Source organism: Lutjanus erythropterus, chromosome 2 (assembly GCF_056507025.1).
Source record: "Lutjanus erythropterus isolate fLutEry1 chromosome 2, fLutEry1.hap2, whole genome shotgun sequence".
NCBI lineage: Eukaryota > Metazoa > Chordata > Actinopteri > Lutjaniformes > Lutjanidae > Lutjanus > Lutjanus erythropterus.
The window spans coordinates 26976694-26990522 of NC_139318.1; the positions used below are offsets into that span (position 1 = coordinate 26976694).

The window sequence follows — 13829 nt, forward strand, 5'->3', positions numbered from 1 at the left end:
TTTAAGAGCTTACCTCAGAGGCCAATAAAGCTTGTAGCTTTCTCTGGTCCAGACTTCTGGTGACACCACTGATGCTGGTGATAATTTATGCTCTGTTCTGTTGTCTCTTATTCGCAGGGTAACTGATTTAGAACACCTGAAAAGGAGACTTCACTTATCATCTGTGCATAAAGAATTGTCTGCCACGCTTCTGCATGCAAAGATACCTTTTGTAGGATTGAAACGTAATATTGTGAGTATCTAACCTATCCTTGACACTTCCTTTTAGTGTTTGCTTTCAGCTATGCTTTTTTTTTATCCATGATGTTCATAACTTACTGAGCTGTATCTCTATTGGATCCTTGTAACTACAAAATCTTATTGTTTTTATTGTCTCAGTGGTCTACTTTGTGCATCGACCTTGTATCATTCACCGGTGAATTGTTCAAGGGATTTTTGACGCTGGACGTCATCACTTTGTTTGCTACATGTAAAGTCCGCAGAATCTTCACCATGAAAACAGAGCCTACAGGAAGGTCAGAAGATGGTGAGAGAGTTTAAATAATTTAAATGATTAATGTCAAATTAGAGTTTTATCAGGCTTACCTTAAAAATACCCTAACCCTAACCCTGGTTATAAAAGACATACAACAGTTTAACATTCAAGCCAGTCAGTGGTCTTCGCTTTGAGCAGTTGTTAGTCTTGTGAGTTGAAGAAATTGTGTGTGTGTGTGTGTGTGTGTGTGTGTGTGTGTGTGTGTGTGTAAAAAGCGAGAAACAGTTGGCTGTTTTCTGTGGTAGTTGGCTTACAGCTCAGCAGTGGATTTTGTTTGATTCAGATATGGCTCAGCAGTGGCAGCAGCTGCACTCAGTGGTGGCTACTCAGTGTACAATTACACTACCTGCCAGTAAAGACAGCTTGTCATTTTGTATTTTTTTTTGTTGATTAAAGTGTTACCTATGTTTAATGATGTTATGGTAATGTATTTTTGATCAGGATAAATTAGAGACTGTTCTCATTTTAATATAGATATGTCTCTCAGTGGAGCCGGTCTCATGGACTCAGTCCCTCGCAGTTGCCAGTTCCCACCAGATGTCAGCCATGTCACCCAGGTGCTGAACATGGAGAATTTGCACAATGCAGATATGAGGGCTGGACTGTTGAGCTCTGACTGTGGTAGGTAAGAGGAAATCACAGGATTGTGAATTGGTCAGAAAAGAGTGGTTAAAAGTAACTACCTAACTACAATTTTGATGTTCTTGCACTTCACTTGAATATTTCCAACTTCTGTGACTTTATACTTCTACTTCTACTAAATTTTGGAGGCAAATATTGCCCTTTTCACTTCATTTATCTGATAGCTTTAGTTAGTAGTAGAAGGTGACACAGGAGAGGCTTTTCACTCCTGTCCCATCCTACTCCCACAGATTTACTCCCCTGTCCTGTCCCAGTCCTGGAATAATGACTCTTCCCATCCCGTTCCCTTCAATCTACAGTCCCCACATGTCATGCACTGGTCAGGTAGCTGGTTGCAGAGCAGACTGAAGAGAATTAAAAAGAATAGAAAAGACAACAGAATAACAAACATAATATTCCAAACTAAGAAAATAATCCCATGTCTCACAGGATTGCTGAAAGAATGTCCGCCTCCAAGGTAGTAGTTACATTGCAAATTCATGTTATCAATATGAAATATAATCAAGTAATAAATTATGAGTTATATAGGTAGCTATAATAAGTCCCAACTTTACCAGCTGCAACATACATGTAATGTGTACACATTAATGAAACCATACCTATAATCCAGCAGTATAATACACAGTAGTATACATTCTGCATAATTAGTATTCTTAACTTTTGGTGCTTTATATTTTGATGATAATAATTTTCCTGGGTATTTCACTTGGTTTGGGCAAGACCCCTTAATTACACCTAGAAGAAATCTTAATTATACAGCATATAATATTTAAAAATTAAAATTTTGTGGAAACAGATAGGCCCTTTTACAGAAGTTTCAACATGGTAATGCTCCCGCATACAAAGCCAGGCTAAGAAATAAGTGTCCAAGCTTGGTGTGGAAAAACTAAACTCTCCTGCACAAACTCCTAACAACACCTTTGGGATGACTTGTACTGCCAAATTAAAGCCAGACCTTATTGCCAACATTAGCGCCCAATCTCACTAACGCTCTTCTGACAGGTTGTTGAAATCCCTCCCAGAAGAATGGAGCCTATTACAGCAGTATTTCAATACCTATAGTTTTTGAATGAGATGTCCAACAGTAAAATAAATGTAATATTCAGCTGTCCACATACTTTTGTCCATTTATCATATGTCAGCTCTATTGCATCACAGCAGGCTCACAGAATGTGTTTTTCTGAGATGAATTTATGACAAGTATACTGCAGGTGGGAATTTACACATTTAGAACACAAGATATCAGCCATAATCTACTAATGAAACTGTTAATATATACACGTAAGAACTCTTTTCTACAAAGAGACTGTGATAATCGTTTTGTTTTGCTCGTATGAAAATCCTGTGGTCCTCATTTTTGTGTTCATTTGCACCTCACCTGTTCCCAGAGAGCTGCAATTATCTCCTCATATAAAAAGACATGCACCAGTAATCCAGTTCCGCCGCCTCTGTGGCCTTTTTTATCAGCGCTTATTTATTTGTTCTGACAGCTGTCTAAGTCATGTTGAGTCAAGCGGCAATGCCCATAGAAGAGAGCAGTAACCACACACAAGAAATAGCTTTTCATAATTAGCATCTGCATTATTAGCATAACATTCCTAATCATAATTAAAACGATTGCTATTAAAGTAGGCATACAATTTAACTGTGACAGAGTTGCGTGGTGAATATTGTTGCTTCAGTAGCCAATCTGTCAGAAACTGTTAAAAGTAAGCTACAGCAGTTTTTGTCACGCAGCAGCAAACAAACAATGATTATCTTATACACCAAAGACATTCTGCTTTTCTCAAGGTCAGTAAATTTTCACGGATCAACATCACTGCTCAAAATGTTTTTTACTCTATCAACTATTATATATCTCATTTTATTCCTTGTTGTTACCACATTATTTTATGGGCTTCAGCAGATTTAAAGTACACTGAAATTTACTCACCCTTAAACCTGGGTCATTTTCTGAGTGCTGAATGTGCTGCATCAAAGGGCTTCTTCCTTTTCTTCACTCTCACCACATCCAGCTCCACTCTGTCTGTATCATCTTTACGGTCCTGTGTGCTTTGTGGAATGGAAGTGTCTGCTTTCTGCACTGATGAGGATCAGAGAGAAAGTGTGTTTTGGTCCTAATGAGCCCTGGCACAGATACAGCAGCCGGGTCAGGTCACGGCCCCATCACGACTCCCACTACAGCCCATTATTTTTACATGATGATATGGAACAGATTGATAGATTAAAGAAAAGCATTAACTCAATCAGTTCAGCAGCAGAGTCTAATTTATGTTCAACTACCATAGGCTACCGTACCTAATTCAAAGAAGTACCGTCTGCTGCAGCTTACACAATCATGTGTAAAACATCACTAATACAAGCAGTTGAATCCTCTGCTCAGCTAAGCTATTCAACAGCAGGACGCAAGATAATTTTTATATTAGTGTCTGATTGATTATGTTTGCAATAGAAGTGGTGCACATAGATGTCATTATCTGTATTTGTATCAGTTCAACCAACAAATGATCCTTTTTTTTGTATCTGTATTCAAATAGATGACAAGAAGTGTATGTGGATTATGGGATGTTAACATTAAAGTGGGAAAATTTATTTTAGAATTTAATATTCATGTGCCTACAAAGCATCAAGTTGATTTAATATTGGCACATACTTAATAACAAAAAATATTTTGGCATCTCTCACTCTCTGTGTCATTTTTATTATTAACTAAATTAAGTTTTCTGAACTGAACCCCACCACTCCTTTAACTGGGGACCCTGAAGAATCAGAAACTGAGAAAAATAAATTGAAAGATTCTCTTTACAGTAAAGATGTCATACAGGAAAAAAGAAAATATCCTTCAGTTGTAGGGAAAAGTATGAAATTTCAATGGTGCTGCATTCAGGTTATTTCATATGTTAATCTTACTGCAGTTCACAGTATATATATGTTAATATTATAATAATATTAAAATTATATTCTTGTGTAGAAATGTACTTCAATCAATCATGGTCAATTAATGTAAAAAGTAGTACTCTGGACTTTACTTTGTTAGATTTTAGAAATGTTATTTTTTTCCAGAGTAATAAAAAAATATTCGGATTCAGGTGCATCCCTAGTTTGCAATGTAGAGTCACCAAAGCACACTCCAGCGTATAAAAAAAGTCGTGTTTTTAAAGTTTGCAGTTCCCAGTAAAAAAGTGACTTTGAAAGAGCTTTGTGGCTTAGTGTGGAGGAGGCTTCTCATTGATCTTAAAAAATGCTAGTCTGAGCCCTTCACACTGAATTGGCTGCAAGCATGCATTTTTCATCTATGTGAACTGTGTGACTCTTGTAAATCCAAAGCATATCCTCAGGAGTTGCGGTGGCTAATTGATCATTAACATGACTGACAACAGATTAAGGAAAGTGCCTGAAATGTGCAGCCCTACCTGCCTGGTAGTTGAGGTCAAGAGATTCAGTTAAGTTTTACCATAAGTCAAGTCTTTTATTTTCCTATTTGGAATATGTATCAGCATAAGATATAAGAATATTTCTAAGGAAAAAACGGTACTATTTAGCCTTTTTCTATTCTTTGGACAATTCTTTTCTTTTTCTCTTTGCTGATTCTGCTAGCTATCAGTCATAACCTATTATGTAAGGTAAAAATAAAATCTAATTCAATAATTATAAATAAAAGACACTTCTACTTTTTACTGACTAACATGCTACTCCTGCCATATAACACAGAGACTTATGGGTGAGTGCTGTTAATCATTTCATCTGACATTAAGAAGAACTGTGTAGAAATAGCTAATCTTCATTTACTGCTTATAACTAATTAGTTATTACTAATGAGTGACTAACATTTATAACTGGTAAAAGGGAGCCTTATCGTAAAGTATACAACCATCACCATTTATTAAAGACTTAATAATATATATAACTGTGCTTATTGTAATGTGTAAAACAGTGTAAGCTGAAAATGTCAAGGTAAACAATATTGCTAAAGCCACAGTGTATGAATCTGGTAATCTGATATGTTAATTTGAAATGCCAAATTAAACTTTCTGACTATTAAGATATGTTGATGATGGTTAAATGCTACTAACTTATTAACAAATATGTTATGAAGCTGACAGGTATAAATGCTGCTGATGGAGAATGCAATGTAAGCTAAGTAAGCAATGGGATCTGTGGCTGAACAGTACAGATAAATGTGGGCTCACTATTTGACAATAAACAAACTGGTCATTGTTCTTTTTATGTAATGCATGAAGAACTTATAAATGATTTATTACAACCTAATTAAAAACTCAAATATAATCCATTTATAGATAATTTATAAGGGTAGTCTTTTGTAAAGAAAAATCTAAAATAAATCAGTAATGATCAGTGAATTATGGGATTTTTTTTTCAGGTCCTGATCAGTCCACTACTGCCAGATCAGCCAGTCATCGAAGAACCAGGCCCCAGGGTGTTTCACACACCGCCTCAGGCTCCAGGGTTTCAGGGCCACCTCCTCAAACTGCAAACAAAAGCAGTTCAGTCTCAGAAGGAAGGGATAGAAGTGCACTCGTTATCTCAAATACAGTAAATGAGTCTCATATCAACATATATTCTCTGAATGATTTGGAGCATCATGTCATAAATTACTGTCAGTACAAAATAGACCATGTTTTTCGCTCTCTGTTGTCGTGCCCTGTAGGGATCATCGTCCAATAGAGTGGACCGAAAAGTTACTGTGGAAAGTCAGAGCATTGCCAACCTGAGCGAGAACTTTTCACATGGAGAGCCCTCCCACATTCTTCTTGAGGGTAAATTTGAAGATAAGTTTATGGCACATGCTTCCTACACCTAAACATGCCCTGTTCATCCAGCTATTCATTTGCTTCTTTGCATACGGACTTATTTACAGTACATAACAATCTTGACTTTATTTTCCACTTTCCACAACAAAGCCGGCTATATAGCATGTATCTTTTGTACAGGGTACTGCGCACACTGCTATTTGTGCTGCTTGTGCTTGCCATACCATCCATCGGAACAGCCAATAAAAGAAAAAAATCATTATATTTATAGTCCTAGTTGTAATGTGGACCAAGAAAGAGGATGCAGAGGTAGAGCAGTTGTTGTAGAAAGGCAGTTTACTGCTATTACAGGTGTTTGTTCAAAAGTATGGTTGGTAATAGGTAAGCAATCAGTGAATGCAAACAAAGCCAAGAAGGGAGCTTGCAGGGAAGCATACAGTATATAAGGTTAATTGGTGGATTGGGAGAAATACTAAGCGATTAATGAATGGGAATAACGAGTAGAAAATGTGAAAATGAACTAAAAACACAGACGTAGCTGACAAATGTGTGATATATAATTTATAGTAGTAGGGTCCATTAGCTATAAAATTACTTGGAAAGAGAAATGCCTATTTCCTATGGTCAACTATTTGCACAAGTGCTCAGCAATCATAATTAATTCTAATATCACCACCGCCGAACCCCTCATTAGTTCATAATTTAGTGGAGCTTCCAAACATGTTTGAATGTTTTGAATACAGGGCTTGAATGCCACTTTTTAAATTTCGTTTGTCAACAAAGCAAATCAAAAGTATGTAGTGTTGGGCTTGAGGAGATATTTAACCTTGCTCCTGTTTGGTATGCAGTGAAAAGCGCAATTTGATTTGTTATTTACCAAACTTAAATAGTACTCTGGGAAATGTGGTTATGTGAGTGTTTGACCATACCTCACCATAGACACTAATATAGTACCAACGTAAATAGAGCTACAACAATTATAATTTATTGCTTTGTTGTCAACTGTCAAATTGATCATCAATCATTTTCATCATTTATGAAGAAGAGAATAAGAATACATCCGATTAGAACAAAAGGCAACAGTCAGGTTTTGAGTCTAGTCTTGAAACTGGCTCCAGTTGGAGTACTGCTGATGATGTTTAAGTACCTATAGCTGTGTGACGTAGTTGTACTGCCAGCAGTACGCTGTATTCCTCTCATTATATTCATCTTTGCCTTACAAGTGCAGGTGATTACCAACTGATGTACATTGGTAAAAGTATTACATGTGATTTGAACCAACAAAACAAGAGTCCAGCTCTTATAGAGTATGTTATTCCAAGCACCTAATAACAGCTTTTACAGTTGGTAATATGCCATTCTTTGAGCATGACTGAATGCAAAAATGGATGATTAAAATTCCTTAATTCAGCTGAACATAATGTAGCTGGATGTATTCTGTCTGCACTGAATGAATGTAAGAAGCTCAGTTACTAAAATGCCTTCATTAATAGGGATTTTCACGGTGCATAATCAGTTCACAGATATGCTTCTGGCAAGCTTCACTAACATTGTTGTTCGGCTGTTTTGTGTTACACAGCTTTTCTAATGTTGAAAGTACTGTACTTTATGTAGGAACACCTGGCGGTTTACAGCCGCATCCTCCAAAAGACAGAGTGTTGGACAAGCTAGACTCTAAGAAGCAATGGGTCCATGGTGCTAGAAGAGAGAGGCAAACATCATCAGGTAAGCTGTGTGCACTGCACCTTATATTCTCCTCATGTGAGAATATACATCAGACCTGCAGTATGTCATTAAGTGCCTGTCATCAAGGCCACACCCTCTTTTGGAGCAAGGATTGTACTTTCACATTATGAGAGAAACATGGAAATTCTGGAAAGCTGTTGTATAGCAGGTTGTTAAACAAATAAATATAGGAATCCATCATGATCTCTGGTTCCTCATGTTCCCAGAATGAGAACAGTAAGAATGTATGAGCATAATTCTTTGTTTTGGCAGCAGTGTTAATTCCTTTTTGATAACAATAAACATGAAGTTGCTTCTGTCATTTAAATTATGCCGAATAGGAAACTAGAAATAACCTCATTAAAAACCAAGGCTTTCACACTGAGTTTTGAGAAATGTAAGATCCATGAATCTTTGCTTGTCAGTGTGGTTAATAGTTAAATGATGCTGGTAACACTCGTTACTGATAGATAGCTATCATTAGCTTAAATGGGAGGCTGCTGGAGTCCAGTCATAACATTACAGTGTAGCACCATCAGGCACGTCTGATGCAACATCGTCTTTAACTAAATCTCAGCTTGGCTTAGATGAAGCAGTTGCCTATTTACAGATTGGATATTTATTATATATTTCTATACTTATTTTAAGTGTCATTAACACACACGGCACATAGACATTTATACACAAACCATACAGCCAAAAACCTGCACTTTTAAATTGTCAGCTTTTCACAAACTAACAAGAAAAACACTTGGATATTTTGAGGTAATGCAACACCATTTTTGATGGACACTGCCCTGTGAACAAGGTGAAGTATCTCACTACACTGGCTGATTTTTGTTTTCAGTTTTAAGAGAAGCTGAATATGAGTCAAAATTAGTTTTGGTTCAATTTAGGATTACATTAAGGGAGCCATAGTTTGGCCAAAATTAACATTAACCAGCTAACCCGCCCTGTCTTGTAATACCACTTTGTGCCTCAAGAGGTGATAGTCCAATGAAAAATTTATGCAAATTTCTGTCAATATATGTCAGTAAAGTTTACCTTTAGCTTAACTTTCATTTACAGACAACACTTAGCTTAACTATAACTGGTATTTCAAAATAAGCAATATTTGGCGACTGTGTTAGGTCACTGATCCCTGTGGACAGGGGAAGCTGAAGGAGCATGATGACTGACTCATCAAGCTTCATTTATTAAGATATTGTGAATGCTCAGGTTCAGACACAGGTCACAAAATAATAATTTCTCTAACCTTGCCCACTGGCATGTGTCAGAAGAAATAAAAACAACTCCTCAGAGATGACGCAGCATATCTTACCGACCATTATACCATGCTTGATATCATATAGACTGTCTTTTTGAAGAAGGGTATAAAACCAATGATCTGTTGATCTTTAAAAGTCTGTCCCGATAAGACCCGAAAAGACCCAATAGTTGAACAATGACAGTGTTTTAATTAAAAAATCTAATCAATTCATGACCTTAAAATGAAAAGTCAGATCTGCTGACTTGGAGAACTGTGACACCCCTAATACAATAAAATCCTCACTTTTCTATTACCCAAAAGGGGGCATGGCCAAGTACTTGTATGTGCCGGTCTGATGTTTAGAGTGTGTTATGGTGAATGTATAGTAAGGTGTTTAATTGTGGTTAACAGCCCCCTCAGATGCTGTCCCTTGGGGCCACATAAAGACAAGTAAAACCAGGGAGAAGTGCACTTCTCCATCCATTCGGCAAGAGAGCAGGCAACAACCTCTGACCATAACAGAGAGGACACAGCACCTGATAGCAGGTGAGGTTCACATTTGCTGTGAACAGACAGGGAAGCAGCAAGACGTGCACTTTCAGACTGAGTGATGGTTAGAAAAGTGTAGAGAGGCAGCGAGGGATGGGACAAAAGAGAATAATATGCACTTTGAGTGATATTGATGTCTACTTTGCATGTTCTGATTTTACCAAGTAGCTCCTTTGTACTTGAGAAAAACACCTATTCTTACTCTTAATTTATGAATTAGATCACTTCAAAATATTGCATGAATTTTAACGAGCCTCATTCTATGCTGCATACACCATTGCTTTTGTTCCCCTTTTTAAATTTTGCATAACCCACGTCAAGGCCAGGATTCTTGTTGGAGTACCTCCTCTGACTCCAACTCATGAAATCCCCACCCCCCCCACCTCATGCTCAACACCACCACCGCCACACACACCTACACCAGCATTGTCCTCACAAAATGAGTGTGCGTGCTCTGAAAGCTCATTTATGGATGTTTCTCCGCAGCAATAAGCTCCTTTGCTGCACCCCTGCCCACAGACAGAAAGTAGTCAGTTCATTAATGGTAATGTGGCACATTAAATAAAAGTCAGAGGGACATCTCCCGGGCTTGGGGTTTGCCACACAGTGGGCAATTAGAGAAAGTGATTATACTGTCGAGAGGTTCAAATGTGCTCACTCATTCAGATAGAGGTGCCTCTTCCTTTGAGCTCAGGCCCTTCATGGAGTTGAAGGGTTCAGCGTTTCTTACATGCACACATGAATAGATGCAACTTAAGGTTGAAAAGATTTTAACCCGTCGGCAGGTTACTTTAAAAATGTATTCCGATACACTTACTAATTACCTGCTAAAAAAAATGAAAGTAATGTAACTTCATTATTTTCCGTTACTTTTGGATTACCACAATACCAAATATGGTGAAATGGTGTAGCTTAATATGTTATGTTCATTATTAAGTTTATTAATTGTTTGTCCAGCTATTCCTTTCATGCTTTTTCATTCTTTTGTCATGTGCAAATGCACATTTATATTAATAGCTTATTATGAGCTTTTAAATGTTGGCTACTTTGTTAGGTATGCTTTTCCCACTAGAGATGTTAATGATTATTCACTGATCAATCACCATTAGGAATGTAAACTATATTAACTTATAACTAGTAAATAGTCTAGAACTTGCAGTAATTACACATGATTTAACATTATTTTGTCTGGTTGAATCATTTGTTGAGTAAGACAACTTACAATTAAACCTATCATGGAAAACAATTAGAAAAAAATGAAAATGAGAAAAAATGAGAATTTGTATCTTATTAATTGTTAATGATTAATCAATTATTCCATCATTAGTCTTTTCAACTATCAGTTAAAGAAAATGCACAAAATTTGCCAGCCTAGTTCACACTCAAACTTCAGGTAAACTGTCATGAACTGTTTCTGGTCTAGGGCTTCTGTTTGCCCACACACTATCCTGGTAACCAGCATCACCACCCACACTCCCAAAACATTTTTCAGTGGTAGCAGTAGAAGTAGTTTTCGATATCAATAGGTTAGCTAGCTAACTGGATTTCTGTGTAATTTAACATCAGTGGTTGGTATTACCTGTAAATGTTTCTTTAAATCAGATGTCGAGTCTGTGGATGGTGAAAGCATTTTCACAGCTGGAAGGCAAGACCTGCACTGTACTGTGACATTTCTCACCCTTTCTGATATAAAGACAAAATAATGGTGAGATTTTCACCCAGTGGGAGTATTTTTGTTTCAGTAGAAGCCATTATAATGAATTGGAAACTCTATGATTAGCTATAGTTTTGCTTGAGACCAGAGTGGTTTTGTGAGACTTGTGATGTGATGTAATGTTTGCAGTCTGCACAAGTAGTATTGGGATATTTTAATCTTGCTAATAACCCATTTTTTAATAAATGTGTCTGTGCTCTGATTATGTCTTTTTAAAAAATCTATAATGGAATACAGTTACCTTTTTTCTCTATCATAACTGCATAACTTTGTCACGTGTAATCCGTTACTCCCCAAACCTGGATATACTTTATATTTAGGTACATACTGTCAGGTATTGTAACTCCACTCTAAGATTTTCTCTTTCTACCTAAACAAAAGAAAGCCAAATAACTGAAGCAGGATGGAAGAACAGGTGTCTAAGCCAGCCTGATTTGTAAGGAGGTTTATACAGAGCTGTCATTTCATGAGTGACAATTTTGCAGTAAACTGGTGTTCTACTGATTATGTTGTTTATATTGTTACAGTCTCATTAAGGTATTAGCATAGCAGAACTATTAAGAAAAGCTACAAAAATGTCAGTGCAGAAGAAATTAATGTTCACGTTTGGCAAGCAGTGGAATTCATTACAATTTTGCATATTGTTATTATACATTTTTATGTGCGTGTAATCAAATGAACTTGAATGACATTAGCCACATGATGAAAAAATTAAAAAAGGATTTATTACTCACTGTAATTAGATTCTTGTCATTATTCTCTGCTCAGTCTTTGTGGTTAAGTCCTCCATGTGTATCTGAAAGATTTATCCATGTATTATACAATTTGTACATTCAAAGCCCTAAATTCTTTATCTCATCAATATTCATATGCAACAATTGATGTTTCAAAGGGAGAATTTACTCCTGCTTAAGTTAAAGCTTGTTTTTGTTTTGTTTTGTAATCTTGTATTTTAGATGAGAGTAGTTGCAGTCCAGCCAAGGAAGGTTCAGGAGCTGCCCCCGTAACAGCAGAGCCTCTCTCCAGCTCGATCTGTCCAGGTTTGTCTCATGACCTGCAGGTCTGTAGCAGCTGGGAGAGTAATGAGGGGTCCGAGCCCCAGCTCACTCTGCAAGAGGAGGTGTTCACTTTCTTATCCCAGCCACACTCACCCAAACGAGGGCAAGGCCAGGGTGACCAGGAGAAGATGGAGATGGGAAATGATCAGGTTCGGAGCAAAAGTGGGAGGCGGTATGAGGCCCGGCCTGAAGATGACTTTATCGGCAGTGAAAGTGATGAGGTATGTCTGCTCTCGGGGAGAAACACATGCACACTGTACTTTAAATGCACACGCATTTCAATCCAATTCAAACTTTATTTTGGATTCACGAGAGGGTCTGTAACGATATATAAAAAAAAAGAAAGGTGTTCTAACACTACTAACCATCTGCCTTAAATTAGCAAACTTATGTTACATCACATACAAAAAAAAGTAGTTAGTTATTTACTTATTGTTTATTTGTACAGGGACAAGTGTGTAGCATAAACCAAAACCACACACCACAGCATTTATTGTCTAGGCTAATTTGCAATGCCCGTCCCTAGCTGGGACTTTAAATTACATAAAGCAACAAATACACAAGAGACAGTGAAAATACACACACTCACAGTAAATAGGTACATTAAGAACACAAAACTCAGAACCCAACAAGAAAATACAGACAGAACAATACAAGACACAATCTATAACACCACCTCACCTCTTGTTGCTGCCACTTGGCCAGGTTGTCATTGTAACTGAGAATTGGTTTTCACTTGACTTATGTGGTTAAATAAAGGTAAAATAAATAAATTTTAAATTAAACAAAAAGCACCAGATTATTCATGACTACATGACTGATCCCTCCTCAAAAAGTATGGCCATGCACCAGATTTCCAAAATATGATCTGTTCATCTTAGGGCTGGCTGTCTTGTGTTATGTGTTGATTTTTGCTTTCTAATTTGATTAATTATGCCCACATTTTGATTTGATCCAGTTTTATCCGATTAAATTAGACATTTTAATTTGATGAAAACTACTAAAAGGAACTTGGCTTTGGCTTTTGGCTTTGGAGGCCCCTGTGGACAAAAGTGGGAGTGTTTCCATCACTATAACCACAAAATAAAACATCAAAAATAAAATTTTCTAAACTTTTTCCTCCTGCGTCTTTTTAACTGTCTAATGAAACTTTGCCATGGAAGACGTAAAAAATAGGCACTTCTGGTCTGCATGCTGTAAATCGTTTCATCTGCTTTCAACCTGGTTGCATGCATTAACAATAACTATAAAAATACAGTCAGTCTTCTTGCTTATGGTCCTGTTTGCTTATGTAGGTCATATAGTGGCATCAATATTAGATTTGAGACTGTTTCAAAACCAGTTAAAAAACATTTTTTTAGAGTAATATTTCATAATGCAGAATGTGTTGTACTTCAGCTTCAAAGGTCAGTGGGGTTATTTATCATCAGATAATTTATTAATGGCTCTGAGACTTAATAATAAAGAATGGTAGCTCTCTTTATGCTGAGCAGGGAAATTACACAGTTGAACTATGAGTATAAAGATGATTATCTTCAAAGAAATGCTAATTGCTTTTACTTATTTAAAACTTCATAATAAGTCT

The 13829-nt window shown here is 36.8% G+C and overlaps 1 protein-coding gene across 1 annotated transcript in view; it reads left to right on the top strand.

Annotated features, from left to right (window-relative positions):
- The first annotated feature begins 390 nt into the window (after positions 1-390).
- Positions 391-13829, top strand: part of cfap20dc (CFAP20 domain containing) — a 41108-nt gene continuing 27669 nt past the window's right edge. The window contains exons 1-7 of the mRNA XM_084745094.1: positions 391-526; positions 1010-1156; positions 5559-5731; positions 5847-5955; positions 7564-7674; positions 9335-9469; positions 12143-12465. Of these exons, the coding sequence (XP_084601220.1) occupies positions 493-526; positions 1010-1156; positions 5559-5731; positions 5847-5955; positions 7564-7674; positions 9335-9469; positions 12143-12465 (1032 nt within the window). The 5' untranslated portion in view covers positions 391-492. The remainder of the gene's footprint in view (positions 527-1009; positions 1157-5558; positions 5732-5846; positions 5956-7563; positions 7675-9334; positions 9470-12142; positions 12466-13829) is intronic.